Source organism: Argiope bruennichi, chromosome 3 (genome assembly GCF_947563725.1).
Source record: "Argiope bruennichi chromosome 3, qqArgBrue1.1, whole genome shotgun sequence".
Taxonomy (NCBI): domain Eukaryota; kingdom Metazoa; phylum Arthropoda; class Arachnida; order Araneae; family Araneidae; genus Argiope; species Argiope bruennichi.
This window is the reverse complement of record NC_079153.1, coordinates 59,635,601-59,655,940: the sequence shown is the minus strand read 5'-3', so window position 1 is coordinate 59,655,940 and position 20,340 is coordinate 59,635,601. Positions and strand designations below refer to the sequence as shown.

The window sequence follows — 20,340 nt, the reverse complement described above, 5'->3', positions numbered from 1 at the left end:
AACAGATGTCTACAAAACGGGAGTAAAGATTACTTACAAAATTTAATCCGTCTAGTTGAAAGTGTTTTTGAGTTTACATAGACAGACAGACATCATACCAAAAATATGTTTTTGAACTCCGGGAAAGTATAAAATACAGAGATGCGTCAAAATTTTAAATTTGAATTTTTGACGTGTCAAAAAATTGACGTTTTGTTCGGTGCTTTGTCACAGAACATGGTCCATTCCCTTCTTTTGTTCACTGGTTCCATTTATTAGAATATAAGTATTGCGCTAGTGGTGAATGCGGCAATCCCATTCACTTTGGACATCATGCCCTTTTACTCTTTCATGGCACCTCCGAAAACCCTCAACTTCGGTAGAAAGTCTTTGATACAAAAGAGTCCTTAATAATTCATCCTCCAAAAAAATCATAAACATGATTAGATTCCTAATTGATCATGGAAAAATATTGTAATTATATTAACCGTATCAATTTTTCCCGTGCATTATTTAATACTCCTCGCATTTTATTCATAATACAGACTTAAGCCTCCTCTAGTACATAGTATTTATAATTGCCTTATTCTTTCACTCATATTGTACATTATCCTGTTCATTCATCCAGTTTTATTGTACTCCAGATATTATTCATTCTCGTTTTATTCATTTTCTTATGTTTTATGTTTCCACGTTTGTCATGTTTTGTCATTTGTATGTTTATTCCAATTGATTGCAATGTAATTTCCGTTGTTTCTAAATAAAGTCCACCTACGTCTAAACCAAACCAGAGAGGGGCGACATGAGCTCTAGAAATGAGTTGAGGTGTGGTGTGATGTTAAGGTGATGCGGTTTTGAGCTATCATGTTTATATATATGAGAGCCGGCTTTCTGGCATAGGGGTAGCGCGTCTTCTTCGTGATCTGACCTTCCCGGATTCGAGTCCTGGTTCGGACATGATTGTTGCTCTTCTTCTGCATTCTATCTGTGAGATGTGTGAATGTATCCGCCTGTAAAAAGGGGTCGTGCTAGCGAATGTGATGTATGAAGTAGTTAAGTCGTACTCTTGGCCCTAGTTGTCCCTACTGAAAAAACAAGAGACGCTCACTCGGCTTAAATCGCTGACAGATAACTGTCGGCAGGCTTGTAAAGTGCCATAAGTAACAACAACAACAATATACATGAGAATGTAGAAACCAAGAGACGGTCAATCCCTTCACGGATTGAATTCAAAATTAGATAAATATCTACATTTCAGATGTTGAATATGTGTACTCAATTTTATTAATACAAATCCTTACGTTTTGAACTTATCTGCTCCTTTTTTACCCGAACAACCTGACAGACATTCAGAGTTTGGATTTTGCTTAAAATTTAACAGATGTCTACAAAATGGGTGTAAAGATCACCTACAAAATTTCTTCCGTCTAGTTCAAAGCATTTTTGAACAGACATAGACAGATAGACATAATAGAAAAAACATGTTTTTGGATTTTGCTTAACATTTAACAAATGTCTACAAAATGGGTGTAAAGATCACCTTCAAAATTTCTTCCGTCTAGTTCAAAGCATTTTTAAACAGACATAGACAGATAGACATAATAGAAAAAACATGTTTTTGGACTCGGGCAAACTATAGAATGTGGAGATGCGTCAACATTTTGAATTTAACTTTTTTTTTCAATGTCAAAAACTTGACGTTTTTCTTTTTCGGTACTTCAATATTTCATATACGAGAAAATAAAATAACCTTATTAATCTTGAATGCCAAGCAACGAATACAAATACAACAAAGAGCTAAATCATTCCTCGCTAACATCAACTTTCCGGGCCCCTTCCGTCTAATGGTTATATATAAGGCATTAAATATCGCCTCTCTGAAGAGTTTCCTCGGACAAATCCCGGGGAAACAACATTATTCAGCAAGGAAGGGCGAAATTGACCAATGCATTCCTTGGCGATCCTATCAGAAAATCAGTCCAAAATAAGAAATGGTTCCCATCGTTCGTCTTCTTCCTCGCCTGCTATAAATAATTGATGGGTCGACGCACCTGTTCAACCCCTCGGTGTGGCGCTGGCGTCACGCGATCGATCGACTGTCAATCAGATAACTTCTGAGGTGGGCACTGTTGCCATCTTCGAATAATGGAATCGATAATTACCGTCTCTCCAAACGGGCTAATGGGAAGAACTGGCTGGAGATAAGTTAGTGCTCTGCTAGTTAATTCATCCATGCAATATATTGATTCAAAGTGGCAATACAAATAAAAGTTTAGAGATAAGTGGACTAATGGAGGACGAAAGTCAAAAGATTTATTTTCAATCTTAATTTGTGTTCTCTATTAAGAAATTACATGAATGAATTTAGCTAGTCTTGAACAGGTAAAGCAAGAATATAAATCTTACGTTGATGTTTTAATATAGAATGAAAAAAAACAACAACTAATGAATTAAAAATTTTAAATGATTCTTCTTTTTTATAAGTTTAATGTCTCATTTTGAAACTAAGCAAATGTTTATAGCAATGCAACTTACATTTCCTATGAGTGATAGGAAATGCAAGTTGCATTACTAAAAACGTAAGTTTCCTACGGACGTAAAGTTTCGCAAGTAAAGACGTAAACGTAAGTTTCCTACGGATTATAAGGAATGCAATTAAGCTGGCGGCCTATCTGCAAATTTTCATACCATACTAGAAGAGAATGTTCGACTATGAAGAATGGGTGATGTATTTAGGTGGGTTTTGGATTCGAATCAAGTTTATTCATTCCATTATTATTATAAGACATTAAAATTTGAGTAAAATATTCAACATAATAAAATTTGAGTACAGGATACTTATATAGTGTAAATTTAAAGATACTATAGCTTAGAAGAGGTTTTGCTTCCTCTAACAAACAGATACCTTGAAAAGAAATAACAATATTACATTATATAATGTATCTGATATTGCCTAGAAACTTCAGTATTTCAAATCATGTTGTTTCAAAACGAAATGTTAACATAACTAAACTAAACTAAATCCTTATACCGCTACTAAATTTCCTCGTAAATCGAAAACATTCTTTGATCAAAGTACATGAATATTTTAAAAATTGCTAATAGATCAATAAAAGAAGTTGTAATTCTAATTTCCATCAAGTAACATAATTCGTTTATTGTAGTCCAAGTATTTTCAGAAATAACTGTAGAAGGTTTTCAAAAAGAACGTTGCAAAATATCATCTTGAATTTCGTCTCAAAACATTGAACATTATTCTCGATATATTTATTCTGAAATTTCTGGAAAATTCTAGTTATATTTTTCCTTACAAATGCAATAACGAATATTATATTTCAGAGCATTATATTTTCAACATTTAAACTATTTTTTAAACTATCATATGAAAATCGTTCAATCAAAGATTTATTATCTCAGAAAATGAAACTCTGATCAATTCTGCACCAAAAACAAAGAAAAAGTTATTTCATATTTCAGTCGCTTTGATAAAATGCACCCAAGTAAAATATATCAAAACCACTGTCATCTTCAAACTTTTACGAGAATTGGCATTAAAACTCAATTTAATAAACTACTGAATGAACCAGAATTTATCTTCTATAGCGAAAGCGACTTCAGTCAGAAAATTTATTTCATCAAATGTATTTCTTGCCAAGAATCCAAATATTTATAGAAGATAATTTAAGTCTCTTCTGTAGAAAAAAAAATATAAGGGGGGTTCTGAACAATATATAAAGTTTCAGCGATTAGTTACGTCGGTAAAAGAAGAAGACAAACTCAACTGCCCACAAAAGGAAGAACTAACGCTGAGTGGCTGAAAAAAAAGCTACATATTTCAAACGCTCCAATGGATGGCATCCACTAAAATGTGCCGAATCGTCGGTTTTGGCGGGAAAAGCAATAAAACCAAAGCCAGCAGCAGACATGTCAAGAAGTAATAAGATACTTTCTGCTTCTTGACAGCTAGTAATTAGGAAGATTGGGGAAAGGGAATTTTTGCTTTCGCGTCTTTTCTCGCAGAGAATGATTGAGGGAAACAAACAGAAATGTTAGGAATTCTAGCAAGAATAATTTGAATTCTTCGAGGTTATTAACGTTTATGGTGGTAAATAAATCGGTACAAAAGATGCCGTAATTCACTCAAGTGACAAAACTATTAGCTTTCAATGGCCGTACAACCAAGAAGAAACAATTTATGAGCGGAAAATATCAGATTTGCGAAGAGAAAATGAGAAAGTATATTTGGATTTAGTTGAAATAAACAGTTTGGGTCTCATTTAACATCAAATTAAGTTTCATTTCAAATTATAATTTATGCTAAAGAAACAGGTGATTGTTAGTGCGTTTCTTACTTTGAAGAATGTTCTATCTAAATATCAAGAATTAGATTACCCCTATCTTGGAATTCTCAATGGTCATTTAAGGCAATTTTTTTATATTTAATTGAGCAAGAAAGAGAAATAAAACGTATCATGTTTTTACATTGCAAGAAAAATATAAAAAGAACTATTATTTAGTCGTTTCCATTAGTGTGTGTGTGGGGGGGTGGGACTTTTCTTATTAGAAGGTATCTATCTACAGCTAAAACCAATGAATGGAATAAAATTAAATTTCATATATAGAATACGTAAGGCTTAAGAGAATAAATTTTATAAAAAAAGGAAATAAAAAGAATATCGCCAATACAAGAGATATTGAAACTTTCAGAACGAAGACCAGTCAATATTTATGATGAAACACGGAAAATGGACAATGCAAAATTTCATTAATATTCTAACAATGAAAAAAATGTACATATAGAAATAAAAGATGTGGAACTCACTATAATGTAATATTCATTATGTGCAACTAATTCCAATGTACTGAGCTTTCTTATGTTCGAATCATTGCATCAGTGATTTTCGGAATTCCGTAAATAGAGAAAAATTATTCTATGCTACGACGTCTTTCTCAGTCTGCATATGAAATTTGATTCCATTTTGCGCATTAGTTTATGAACGAAACGAAGATTTTATTTCATTCATTAGACGTCTATAAACAGGAAAAGTATTCTAACCCTTATAATGCATTGGAGTTTTATTTTGATGAAAATCTGTTTGGGGGGGGGGAGGGAGTGCGATGGGAAACCGAAATAATTGGATAAGGAATTACTATAATTTCTTGCATAAGAAAACAAGAAAACTGGTAGCAAAGCACAAAGCACATAAATGTGCACAAATACATTATTTGAAGACATCAAACCACTGAAGCAGCAAAGCGTCCATTAAATAACAGCACAGCACAATGACGATCACATTATAGTAAAAGAGCTCCCACCACGATCCCATTTCAAAGGAAAAAAAATTCATTCGACATATATGTTTCATCCATTCGAGTTTGTATAGGTCCTCTGACAGAACATAGAAACTTTAAGAAAAATTGGCGCACTTCGAGTCCTAACAGAGATATCACCACAATATATTTTCGAGGTCTTTCAACTTCATTGCCAAATTGACCACCAATACCAGGAATTATTGAACTGGCACCCATTCATCATCTACTAAAACATATATATATATTGTTACAAATCTGTAATCTTGCTACCCGGCATGAATAGTGTCATCGTGGGAAAAAAGTTGTAAGATCTGTCCTGTGCATGCTGAGCGGATGCTGCATCAATGACCTCAGAGCTTGGCGACAAACTTGGCGAGCGTTTGGCGTCTTGGCGATGAATTTGGCGACAAAATGGATCATACTGGAAAGTTCGAGAAGTTTCACGATCTATCCAGTAGGAACCAAGATACACTCTGGTACGCTCTGATTGGTCTGAATATTCTAGCCCCGCCTCAAGGAACTATAAAAGACGGGCACTCTGAAGCGAAGTAGAAGTGTGTGTATCGTCAGAAGTCGTGTGTGAGAGGAGTCGGAGTCGCCGAAACGTAGAAAAACTGGAGGATTAGACAGAGAAATGTGTTGCGAAGAAATGTCTGCTGAACTAGCGATTAAATGTGTTGCGATTGATTAGCGGTATTTGTAGAAGAAAAATTTTGTAACAATATATTAGTCTTTCTTCCTGACGATGAGACTGTACAAAGGGAAGCAACATTGTAGAATAATAATATGACTATGTAGTAATTATATAATAGAAATAATATCGCATGCAAACTGCAAATAAAATAGAAATGTAACTGTAATAATAATTTAGTAGTTTTAACTTACATGGTTTATCCAGTGCAGTAAAGTTTGTTAGCTTGTCGACTCACACAATTATATATAACAAACCACATCATAAATATTATCATTTTGAAATAAAAGTCGACTTGGAGAGTTTTCACAGATTATTTACATTGAAATAACTTAATAAATATGAAAGTTAATAACAAATAAACATAGAAATAACATAAAAATTATACAAAAACTAATACAAATTAAATAAAAGTAGAAATCACTATTATTTTTTTCGAAGCCAAATCATTTATTTACATCAAAACTTTTATTTTTCACTCTAAAGAATTAAAACAATGGTAAACACTTGTCATTAAAGATATTAAAGTTTTTAACTTTCTCTGAAAAACTAGTTTTATCATAAAACAATATTTAGTTTTAGGACAATGTACATGTGAAAAATACCAAGCTAATGAAAGTATATTTTTTTTTAAATTTATGTTCGCTACTTTTATTTAAAAAATTTTGATGTCAAAAAGTCAAAACAAATAGGAAAAATGCATCAAATAGCAAAAAGAAAGATCAGAGACATAATGCAATTGTTATAATCTTTTGATGCAGTCCATTTCATTTATAAAGGAAAAGATTTATTTTGAAAAAAAATATTAGAAAATCATAAAAGAATCTGTTATATGTCTTCGATGATTATGAATATCAAATTAATCGAACATTTAATAAAAGCATTTTTAACTCGGAAAGACAAACACTAAATCTTCGAAAAGCATTAAACAAAAAAAGAAAGATTAAACGTTAATCAAAATATAAAAGTAACAATGCAATAATCTAAATTAATTTTTAAGAATCCTGTTTGCTTATGAAGAAAAAAAATTGAAAGAACAAAATCCATCAAAACAAATACTTAAACTCCATAAGAGAGAATAAATACACAAATTTAAAACGAAAACTTTCATTTTGAGTATTGTTCTAGAAGAACAAAGAAAATGTTAACACTAATTAATATTCATAAGACATTCTGAAAAATGTTCTTGAAAAATCATTTTTTAAATCATTTATAAAAGTTTCGATTGCCGGTATACTCTTTACGCGGTCATTAACAAAACCTCTTCAGAATGCGAAAAGAATTAGAAAGAAGAAAAAATAATAATAAAAAAGAGTAGAAAAAGAAAAAAAAAAAGAAGAAGAATTTTCTTGAAGAATACAAAGACAGTCTCATTAGCGCGATGCTGCTAATAGATCGCTTAAAATCGAATGAAGAACTTTGATATTCGCGACACGCTTCAAACAGCTCTTAAGCTAATGGGCGAACTTAAATGAGATGATTTCTAAGTAGAAAATTTCTACTTCTTTTCTTCTTCTTTTTTTTACTTTTTCTCTCAAACTATCTCATCGTGTCATTTCGGAAGATCATTTGATTTTTTTATTGAGTGAAAGAAAAACAAAGAAGAAGAAAAAAAAAAAAAGAATCGAAAGGACACTTCTGTTTAACAGTTTTCTTCTTTGAGCTATGTACGCTCTATACGGAAAAAAAAATGTCGCAGGAAAAAAAAATATAATCCAAATACCTTCTTTAGGGAGGGTGATAGTGTTATTTTTTTTTAATTCTTTATTATTCTTTTAAATCATTAACAAAATAAATACATTTAGTTTTTGTTAGGAGTAAATTTTTTCGCAAATCTGGAGAAACAAAAGATTAAAAAAACCCTTTTAAATGAAAAAAGTAAAGGATAAATGAATAAAAACATTCAAAGAAAAACTACATAGAACCCTTGAGCAATGTTTGAGCCAATTGAGAATTTTATTTTATCACGAAGAAGAAGCAGCAAAAAAAAAAAAAAAAAAAAAAAAAGTTAGTGAGACGTGTTGTTAAAACAAATTGCTCTGAGGTGTAATTTACGTTAAGAAGATGTCAGCTTTAAACAAGAATGATTTCAAATAGGAAATCATCAGGATTCCCAAGCGGAAATTTACGAATCTGAGTCCTGCATTAATTAGATGGGAAGAAGCTGTGAAAGAAATGACCAAAGGCATTGAATGTTGCATTAAAATAGTTTTCATGTTCTGTGAAAGATAAAAAATATCAGGAGGGAAAAAAAGTGTATTTTTTTAGAAAAAATAAATGTTATGCCTTATTACGGATGCTTCAATTAATCGAAATTTAAACGGTCGTGATATGCAATCATTTTATGAATAATGATTAATCAAAATTTGAAACCAGAAATAGAAACGAGAAAAAGAGCATGAAGTCGAATGAATAATTATTGTAACTGTATCAGTGGGCTTAAAGTATTAGTAATGCTTTTTTTGTCCAATGAATATTTATGAATACAATAATTTTTTCAACCGGAAATTTTGAAAAAAATATTGTAGAATTCGAGACATGGATATTTCTATTACAGTAAATACTACAAAAGGATTTTTTTTTGATTTTGTTGTTGTTGTTGCACGCTCCCAAGAACAGCAGAGATATATACAGTCTATGAAATAGTGTACACAGAAGAGATCAAATATTAACAATGAAATATCAAAAAAATCCTGCGTAGAGAAAGCTAGATAAATAAGAATGTGATCAGGTGAAACCGCTTCCGAAAGACACTTGAGGTAGACTTGAAAGCGCTTAGAACTCTCAGAATATTTCGTTGTTCCAAGGTGCCCACTGAGAAAACGTAAGAGTAGCCTGATCCTGCCTACTACAATCAAGATTCAGGATTCCCCCTGGACCTTACTCTTATACCAGTGATATACTGGTGAGAAAAGCCCAGTCGTTTTATTTTGTCCTTTAACTCTCAAGAAAAATTCCATGTAGGCAGGAGTTACAATAGGCACTGTACCTTGAAGGGTTCGAATACTAACAATGGAATGCAAAACAGATCCTGCCTGAAGAGGCCCATACAATTAAGAGTGTGATTAGGTGAAGCCTCTTCCATAAGATATTAGGGAATACTTTAAAGGGAGAATCCTCAGAATATTTCATAGTTCCATTGTGCCCACTGAGAAAGCGAGTAAGAGTAATCTGATCCTGCCTACTGCTATCAAGAGTAAGAATGTCCCCTGGAAGATTATTCTTAAACCAGTGATATAATGGTGAGACAAACCAAGTTCTATTTTGGCTTTTAGCTCTCGAGAAAGTTTTCATGAAAGGCAAGAGTTTCAGTAGCCACAGAGGCATCACTAGCTCCCGTTTTTGCAGAAGTCCACAATCTCATTACCCTTGACACAAACATGAGAGGGCCTGTTGGATTGTAGGTGGATTTGATGAGACAAGAAAAGGTTAGGTTTTAGGTTTAGGTTTTTGAGTATATTAACTCTCACATTATTCCTCACAATATACTCTTATCATACTTGATTATTTTAGCTGTACTTTATTCAATGCTTCGCTTAGCTAATTAACAGAGCTACAAGTTGTTATTAGAAACCAGCTGATTGCCTGCATAATAAATAGTAAAATATAATTTTATCAATGACTTCTGAAGGACAACTGGTTTCCTAGGGATATTAATTATATTTAATTTCAACTAAATGGCTTATTTATAACTTTATATCCATTATTAAATCAAATTACCAGACAATATAGCCTTATTATTTTACTTGTCTTATATATGATCTGTTCATTCTGTACATATTTGAATGAAGACTAGAAAACGTTCGGTTCATTACTTCCGAATTTCTCGGAAACAGGTATTATATATTTATTTGTCTTGTAAGGGTAAATGTATAATATATGTTTTCTTTCACGATATTCTTTATACGTCTTATAAACTACAGATTATACAGATACATAATTAATTAATTCTGTATAATAATGCTTATTAAATTATTATACAGAATCCTTCTACTTTTGCTTTTAGCACTATAAGAAAATCGCCATTAAATATTTGATGAAACAATAAGAATGGTTTGAATTAAAGGACAACAGTGCAATCCATAATTGGAAATTAGGCAAAAAAATTAATTACTAAAATTCAAATAAATTATGCACGCCTTTATTATAATTTATTTACTTCATGTATTATAATGCCCAGAAGATTGTCTAAGACGCCCTTAGATCTTCTTTTAAATGCGTATAATTAAAAATGCTAGTTTTGAGATTATTTAAACGATATAAAATTTATTTTTTTATAATATTTTCAGACTTTTACTTTTACTTTTTTAATTGATTAAAATAAGAAAACGCTCCAAAGGGCATATTTCCAACCCCCATGGGTTTAATTTAATAATGTCAAACTATCCGGCTTGTGGATTATTAGCACAAATGCATTCGACGTCATTAGAAGTAGAGATATTTATGCTGATTCATTATATTCTCATTCCATAGACCAATTGGAGTTCTTCCGGATTTTTTTTTTTAATTTTATACTTCACACTGCCTTTTTTTGTTAGTGGATCACTATTTTCTTTAATCCGATTTTAATGATTAACTTTGCTTAGATTGATTTGAATGTTCGTGAACATTATGTCTAGAGAAGATTTCTATGTAAGAAAAAAAAATAAGGCTAATAAGAGAGAGTGAAATGCACGATGGTGGTCGAGACAAATCAAAGGAACATTAAGTCAGATTTGAGGTAATATTAACACGATAATATCATGTCTAAATGGACGCGCTCTCAAGTAGCATTATATTTATAGAAATTATGGCATTCTTTAAAAAAACACCGGTTTAAAAATAAAAAGATACTATAATACTTCATTGGGAATTTTATAATTTCATATAATTCTGGAGATATCCTCATTTATAATGTACTTGGTTAAAGAATCTTAATGTATGGCAATAAATGGTTATGTAATAGTTACCAAAAGTGTGCATACAGTTTTAGCTACATCTTGTACCGAAACTAGATTCCTTACCTTACTTCCAAAGAAGTAAAGCAATATAAAATATATTCCATTTCACGCAAAGGATTTTAAAGCCATAAACTTAAGATATTTCTTAACGTGTCTAATAATCACCGGCATGCGATAATGGTTTAGAAAGTTTATTGGGCCCTGAATATCCCATTAACCAGAATTTAAGGTCCAGATTTTCCTTAGGAGTGGTCCAGCCTCGTTTCGGACCCTCTTATTTTAAAAGCAAAAGCTGCAGACCTGCCTTCCACCATCAATTATGCACGTTAACACAACTCATGAGACTGCTCCATTAATTAGAAAGCGGGGGGAGGGGGGATCGGCGGAGACTTTCTACGGGAGGGACGGGGAAGAAGCGAAGAAATTATTTCTGGCGTCGTGGAGGCATTAACGAGAATTGATGAGGTCCCCGGAAATTGAAAAGTGGAACTTTTCTTTTGGCTCCAGGGAGAAAAGGAGAGATTTATGCGCTCATTCTGGCAGAAACGCAAATTTCGTTCCCCCGAAGAGAAAGAGGGGTGGGCGAAGATGAAATTTTTAACAGCATCGCCCCCTCCACCCTTCGCTCACTCATTCGTCTGGACAGGCAGAGGCTCTGTTTGTAACGAAATTTGCGTTAGATCGCAAAGAAATTGCATTCCCCGTAGCTGATCTGGAGCAAGTCACAATAGAGACGCTCTTTTTCGGCCCTGGGATAAAAATTTTTGGCGGAAAAGTGTTTGTGCTTCCGCATCAAAGTGTAAAAGACGATGGCGGGAGACGGTGGCTAATTTATTTTGAGGGAAAAGTTTAGAGACATCACAAAACTGGCGCTTTTTTTCAACCGATGATTTAGCATAGCTTGGAGTCGTGTAATTCTCCAGCGTTTTGTGAGGAGAACTTTCAAAATATTTGAAACAAAATTTGACAAAAGTTAATTTAATACCCAAGTGTGGAAAATTACGCATTTTGGATGTAGAATACTTGGATATATGACTCATAATTTTATGACAATAGGGATTTCTGTTGTTAACTTTTATAATTTCAGAACCTTTTCTCTATTATCAAAAAGTAGACTTTTGGCGTTAAATTTAATTAAACCTATAAAAGGCATCGTAAATCTAAAGTCTGGAAAATAATATTAGAGTCAATATATAACATTGAGATGTTAACTTGTTTTTATTTCAAAAGGCAGAGAGAATCAGTGGTATTAGTCTAGGCAAAACTTTCTCGTATTCTTTCTAATAAAGTTTTGATGCCAGAGAACGCCTTACATGGTATTGGTGCATAATAGTTATTAAATATTAATTTTTGGCGTGACTTTAGCATTTTAACAGAATAATTTATCGCGTCATTCATGGTGAGTTATTTGGCGATCAATTTTTGGCATATGGTTAATAGTATTTCAAAATCGAATTTATGTTTTATACATGTTTTTCTGAACGGATTGAAACAAATGTTTGGCATAAAAATGTACTTGCAGTCACAAAATTTCAGACCAAATTTGATATATTTAAATTGCTGCGAATTCGAATATCTCGTTTACTTATTTCTCAAAATACAGAGTGACAGACAGTCAGTCAATCCATAGTTGGATTTAGCTCAAAATTTGACAGGCGTCTACACCATAGATGTCAAATATGTGTACCAAATTTTATATATCTAGCTTTCTTCAGTTTGTAATTAGCGTATACACCTTTATACAGACTGACGGACTTCCTTTGAACAGATTTTACTCAAAATTTGATAGAAATCGGCAACTTTGCTGTAAAGACCCTATCCAAGTTTCAACCGTCTGACTCAAAGCGTTTTTGAGTTATTTTTTGTCATAGATAGACAGACAGAGACTGACATTTTCCAAAAACGTGTTTTTCGAACACAGGGAGATCTAAAACGCGGAGATTCGTCAAAATCTAGAGTTCGAATTTTTCTACGATTACAATACTTACTATATACTATGTATGCGAGTGAGTAAATATATAAGTATTTTAGTTTTGATCAATATATTCGACAGAATGTGCAGACTTTTCTTTTTTATTTTTCCCAATAATTAACATCTGAAATATTACATATATTATACTTTCAATTGGAAAAATTCTCAAATTGACATAGAAAATAATATTTTGTTGTCCTATGAGTCAATATACATTTTTTAAAACTAAATTAAATTTTCAACTTATTCCGAACCCTATTAGTAAAATTTTCTTTATACGCTTACATTTCAAAAACTGGCCGAATTTGGAAATTTTGAATTTTAGTCATTTAGATCTTCGTTGGCACCTCAAGGGCGCATTGTCCTTTGGTAGATAATCCAGCCAACCACTGAAATGGTCTAATTTCATTAAAGTAGAGAGATTCAAATAAACAGAACTCGATCATTTTTAATCACAAAAGTTTTGAATTTTTCTTTGTTTAAAATTCAAATTTGAGCCAAGATTATTTTACTAAACATAAAAAAAAAATTTAAAAAAATTGGTATACTATCTTCAAAGTTGGATAACGTAGTTGTTTCAGAAGTACATTTACTGGCACGAATTATAATGTAGCATAATTCAGACCTTTAGCAAATTTTTTTCAACTATACGCCTGTCTTATGTGGTTTAGAAATTAGTTACGGAAATATGATTATATTTTTATATGAGACCATTTATATTAAATTATCGTTTCTCAATGAAAATAGAGTCGGAATCTTATATTATTTCCATTTTGCGTTTCTTTCTGTCAGGGATTTCTATTATTTCGCTAGACAGACAAAAACATATAGAACAATCTCATAATTGAATAATTGGCGAAATATTAATTGCAAGATGCCATTTACTAGATAGATTTGTAATACTATTCTCTTGCTTTTTCGGATAGATGGCGTTATGTGGTTTCTCTGAGTAACATTTAATTTGCCTCTGATCGTCTGATTTTCTGTTGTACATCATTTTTCCTATCACTGTGTCTCTCTTCTCTTTCCATTATTTTATAATTCTTTCCGTAACGTGTAACAGTATTGAAAAAGCGCACAGATATTTGCTATTTTCACGAAACTCAATCCGCAGTGCAAGTGCCATAAAATGTATGCTGTGATGACAAGGAAAGTGCCAATGCATACACTGTATGTAGTTTTGTCTGAGTGAACAGGATCACAAACAAACACTGAATGATCATTAAAGCTCGCAAACGCTGATCTGTTGATGGAATATTAAAACGAAATGAAAGGAAGCCAGAGTGAACATACTTCAAAAAACACGTTACTTTATCTGATTGAGCATGATTGCCATGAGCTTCATCCCAATGATCAAACAAACATTGATTGATCATTAGGATGGCACACGCTGATCTGTCGACGGGATATTCAAAGAAAATTGAAAGAAAGCCGAAATGAACGTACTTTAAGTTTAAGTGAAACACAATGCAGAAAGCCTTCCACTATTCATTAACATATCAGTACTATGAATGATCTCTAGGATGAACTGTTATTAAAGATTTCTTTTGCCTTCTATATTGCAAAACATCTTTCAGCAGCAAATCTTTCTTTTGGAGACACCATTTTATTCATTTCCCAGATCAGATTTCCCAACTTCAACTAATATATTTACCAACTAATAACAGGAATGAATTTATTCGTTACACGTGATCAATTGTATCAGGTATCCTCCTAAAATAATTGCCTAAATTTTATAATACTTGATGTAAATTATTATGAAAATGAGGAAGGCTTGATATGAAAGATTAAAAGATGTAGTTTTTCATAATTGTGGGACGTTTGTTTGACTTGTAAAGGCTAACTCATATTAAGAGAATATGACTAATCGATAAGCTGCGACTCGTCATGTAAGGTAAGGGGGAACAGTTGTTGCTAAATCATGAACATGAAATTATGTTAATTGAAATTAAATATAATCATTATTACACACCAATCAGCTGGTCTCCAAAGGCAGCTAGTTCCTAATATACTAGCATTTTGCTACTAAGATTCTTATTTTAAATGAATCCGAAAGTTTTACTGTTAATAAATATTCAAAAATATTAAAAATTCTGAATCCAAATATTTTTTTATAGAATTTGAATTCCCTCAAAGTTATATCATTTCATAAATGGCAATCTTCAAAGCCGTTTATAAAATATACTCTCCGTGAAAAAAAAAAATCTCTTTCTCAAGGATAAGCCAGGCTTCAGCTTTGCGAAAATCTTTCACGTTCGCAGTAGGATTCTCGACATCGGAAAGAGCTGAATTCTTAAAACTCGACCCGGGGTAGATTCCGACGTCCAAATTGATTGCGACCACCCCCTCGTAAATCTCTCTCCGCGTCACGTGACCCTGTTCTGAGGAACACGGGTCTTGCATTTGCTTGATTAGGAAAAATAACTCATTGGGTTCGAGGGAAGCCGTTCGAATGAAGAAAAATACGACGTAATCTCGCCGCCGCGTCATTCTTCTTCGCAAAAGCAAATCGGGACTAAAAGGAAGGTTTAATCAAAAGGACAGACGAATTTCTCTCGGGTTCGATGGGGAAGAGAGAAGTTGTTATAACAGTGTCAAATTTTCATCTCGGATTTCATAAAATATTCTTTATAAGAAACCCATTGTAGAGTAGCGAAATATACAAATTTAATCAATATATTTATATGGTAAACGAAAAAATACGTGAAATGATACATTCAAAATTTATATAGCTCCAAAAAATTCAAATTGCCTTAAAAATTTACAATTAGAAGCCATTAATGTTTGACAAAAACCATTGATATTACTATTAATTTTTGAGAAAAGCCATTGGTATTACCATAAGATTTTCAGAAAATCATTGATATTACCATATTTTTTGAGAAAACCATCGATATTATCATTAATTTTTTGAGAAAACTATCGATATTATCATTAGAAAACAACATCGATATTATCATTAATTTCTAGAGAAAACTATCGATATTATCATTAGAAAGCCATTGATATTATGCAGGCTTTTGAGAAAATCATTGATATTAACATGCGATTTTGATAAAAACATTGATATTGCAATTAGTTTTTGGAAAAACCATTAATATTACCAAAAGTTTTAAAGAATACCATTGATATTACTATTGTTTTTTTTTTAGAATACTATTGATATTACCATTAGTTTTAGAGAAAATCATTGAAATTATCCTAAATGTTTGAGAAAACCAATGATATTACCATTAGTGTTTTGAGAAAACTATTGATATTACCATTAGTGATTTGAGAAAACCATTGATATTACCATTAGTGTTTTGAGAAAACTATTGATATTATCATTAGTTTTTGAGAAAAATCTATTGATATTACCATTAGTTTTTGAGAAAACCATTGATATTACCATTAGTGTTTTGAGAAAACTATTGATATTATCATTAGTTTTTGAGAAAAATCTATTGATATTACCATTAGTTTTTGAGGAAACCATTAATATTACCATTAGTTTTTGAAAAGAAAAACAGAACTGCTTGGTTAATGAAATTTTATCAAAATTTTTAGTTAAGAAAAAGGTATAATTAGAAATGAATAGACATATTTAATTTTTTACACTTATTCTCATACAATTAGAATGTAATAGATTACATGATAGAAATTATTTTAATGAATAAATATTTTATAAACATCTGAGGTTGTTTTAATGAATTTTTTTTCTAAATTTCCTCCATATTTTGACCAATAAAGCGGCGAAAAATATGTAAATCGTTGAAAAATAGGTGAAAAATCGTTATTTAGACTCTAAAATACAGTAATCTTAGCTAAAATGGCCTCCTCCCCAAATTTCTACAAGCAAATTGTATTCAAAAGTTGATAATAATTGCTTATCTTACGCATACACAGCAAGAAGATTGCGCATGCGCTGAAAGAGAGGACAATAGCGAGTTCTTGTCCCGACGGGCAAGTACTTGCTACTGTACAGTTTTTGCGCATGCATGGTCTTACTGGATGGATTGTAGCTGGTTGAATGTAAACCGTACTTTAAAAAATGAGGAGAAAGGAGTTTTTTTTTTTTTTTTTTTCTTTTTACCGAAAATTCGTTATGCATGGTTAAGTCTGTCCTTCTTCCTTTAGAAGTTATTTTCACATAAGTGCTTTTATATTAAACTGGTTCTGCTTTGAATGCTTTAATTATGCAGCTGTAGTCTAAAAAAATTAGTTGAATCTCCACAATGCTCAATAAAATAAATATTTTTATTTTATCTACGGCAGACAAAAGTATAATAACGGTCAATATATTACTAATGGTGAAGAATTCTATAGAGATATGGCAGCAACTAGGTGTTTTGAATTTATATATGTTACGATACATGTAATGAACTGTTGATTACGTATAATTACCGGTGATCATTCGTAATCACTAATATGTTTAGTAGCGATTATATATAATCACCGGATTAATTACATTTTCTGTAACATATTATAAAGAAAAGTGCGATAGAGTTGTGGTGAAAGCTTATAAGCTAGTTAACAGCTACGCTACACGAGCAATAGCTTTTGTATCGTGGTCATGTTACTGGGCTGCGAACCATAAGTTCCCAGGTTCTATCCTCGCTCATATCAATCCGCTATAGAGTGAATTATGGTCCGATATTTACGTTTTAAGTTTCCAGTACGTTTTGCTATTCAATAAATATTTTGTTTAGTAAGACTTAAGAATAAGGTACGGTTTACAACCAGTCGTGTCATGTCCTAATCGTTTAAACACTTGCCAAAAGCCCATCATTTTGGATGGCTATTAGAATATAATAATAAACATCTTGATAACAAATGGCTAAATTGCCAATAATACAACGGGCAATAATTATACGGGCGAAAAATCGCCCCGAAATAATTGAAATTTTATGACAGACGTTAATCTATATCCCGCTTATTTTATTTTATTCTTCTTTTAAAAAGTTTATACTTTAATGCCTTGTGGGTCACTAAATTAAATATTTGTAACATAATTAAAAAGAATTTTAAATAGTTAACTATCCAATATACATAAATTGGGCCATTTATGCAACAAAGATCGACCTTCAAACTAACAATTGTAAGTCATAAATGCTTCTTTAACACACAAGAAAGCTATGCAACAAAATTAAATATAGCTTAATTTTTGATCTGCTGGGCGATAGATTACAGATGTTTAAATTTTGAATTGCAGACTAATTAGGAGTCAATTAGAAATCCAGAAAATAATAGTTGATTTCCGATTTCATTGCTACATTAGGGTAGGTATTGTAAGGGAATATCATAATTACTTATCTGTCGCTTTTTTTTTAATTAAAATAAAGATTAGCTTATAATAAAATAAAGAATTTAGCTGTTATTTCAAAACCCATATTGATTCGTACCTCTTTGTGTAGATGTTTTTCTTTATAGGATCACAGATGTAAAAAATGATAGTTTTTATTCGGTTATACTGTAAGAAAATATAATCCAAAGTCCTTTATGTTTACTTATCAGAAAGGTACAGGCAAGTTATTAACAACAATACAAAAAGAAACTAATAAAGATGCACATTTGCATGTTAAAAGAAATTTTCATACACTTATCTAACAGGAAAAGGTAATGAAAATTATTTATATTTTCTTACTAGAAAGCTACAGAAAAAATTGAAAACAATACGAACAATAAACTAATAAATATGCACGTTTACTTGCTAAAAGTGGCTCTTATGCAATTTATCTAATAAAAAAATGCAATCAAAAGTTGTCGATATTTTCTTTTTAGGAAGCTGCATGAAAAAGTAACAACATAATTCAAAAAAGAAAACATTAAGATGCATGTTTAGTTCCATAAAACCAAACTATGTGTTAATTAATGTTCTATTAAATCAAAAATCTTATGCATAAACCTTACGCGTAAAATTATATTCTTTTCAGATATATATATATGCTAAGGTAATTTACATTAGGATCATATATTTAGGACTAATTTTCTGAGCATAACGATACAACTAATCACTTTTGCTGCATTATAAATTTGATTCGAGTTACTTTTACTAACTTTAGATAGAATCATGTCTAAAGTTAATCATTTCATGATTAACTTTAGATAAAAATAGAATCATGTCTATTCAATTAGCCACTATTTTCCACATGTAAGCTTTGTTAGTCACCAATATTTACATGTTTTACAAGAATCGAGCTGGAAATTCGGATACCATGGATCATAAAATAGATTTTCAGTCCCTTTTTCTAAGGTATGATTTTTTCCCAAATATTAAGAGTTTGATTATAACGTGTAAGAAAGATAGGAAGGGAAAAACACTGCATCCTATTATGAAATAAATTTATCTGTTTCAGTTAACGAAGATACTAGTCTGAATAAAAATTGTTCTTATCAATTAAAAAGAAATATTTCTAATTACAATAGAAGATTAGCTCCGAAAAGAAATCGGCACTAACCATTTTGAAGAGGCAGGGCCAGAGGTGGCAGTGGTTCTTCATCTTCATGACCATCTTCTGAATCGATCCCTAAGAAATGGTCTTCATCAGCGTCATTAAAGTGGCTATCATCATCCACTCGGTGGCCCTGAAAGAGGAAAAAGGAAATATACGTTTAAAAAAATTCAAGACAGATGGAGCTACTATAAATTATTTGAAATTGCAATGCATTAAAAGCATTTTTGGTTTGAAATTTCATTATAAAATCTAGACAAATTTGTGAAAAATTGTTCAGTTTTGTGTTAATGTGTTTATTTTCCAATGCTTAGATTTTATATTTAAATTTCAAATCAAATTTAAATTACAATGATAATACCAATTTAAAAACAGAAAACACAAAGTTATAAATTCTTTTAACAATTAATGGAAATTGTGAAAACTTGCTCTGTTCTACTCCAGATGTATTTACCGGTTAAATGCTTGGATCATTTTCAATTCAAATTTTAAATCAAATTTTAATTCTATTATTTTATAATATATCGTTTTATTTGAGTTGCTTTGAACATCAATTTAATTCTTCTATATGTGCATATCAATAAAAACAATATTTTATTTCGAATAAAGTTAAAACGCACTTTAAGATCGTTCAATATACACATTCACACTATAAAATCATTTAATATTACAAGATATTTTTGTTAATATTTTCACTACAGACAGATTTACTTTTGCAGTATATTTTTTATAACTACCTTCAATTATGCATTGAATAAACATTTAGTAATTGTAGAGGTTTCATTATTCAAGTACAATGCCACACACAGACTCATGTGTGTGACAGGTCCATTTAGGTAAATCCAGTAATGACATCCCAGTACTACGTAGGATGATTTATTTATATTAAAATTAAATTGAAAAACAGAAGCTTAAGCTTAATTAATACCAAAGTATTAAATTGAAATTGGAAAATGCTCATATTTAATGATCGATACACAACTTGATAGGGTAGTTTAATTCATTACACAT

At 31.2% G+C, this 20,340-nt stretch overlaps 1 protein-coding gene across 3 annotated transcripts in view; it reads right to left on the bottom strand.

Annotated features, from left to right (window-relative positions):
• Positions 1-20,340, bottom strand: part of LOC129963311 (follistatin-related protein 5-like) — a 498,278-nt gene that overhangs the window by 138,463 nt on the left and 339,475 nt on the right. For all 3 annotated transcript variants that reach the window (XM_056077602.1, XM_056077604.1, XM_056077603.1), the window contains exon 3: positions 19,336-19,462. In XM_056077602.1, the coding sequence (XP_055933577.1) occupies positions 19,336-19,462 (127 nt within the window). The remainder of the gene's footprint in view (positions 1-19,335; positions 19,463-20,340) is intronic.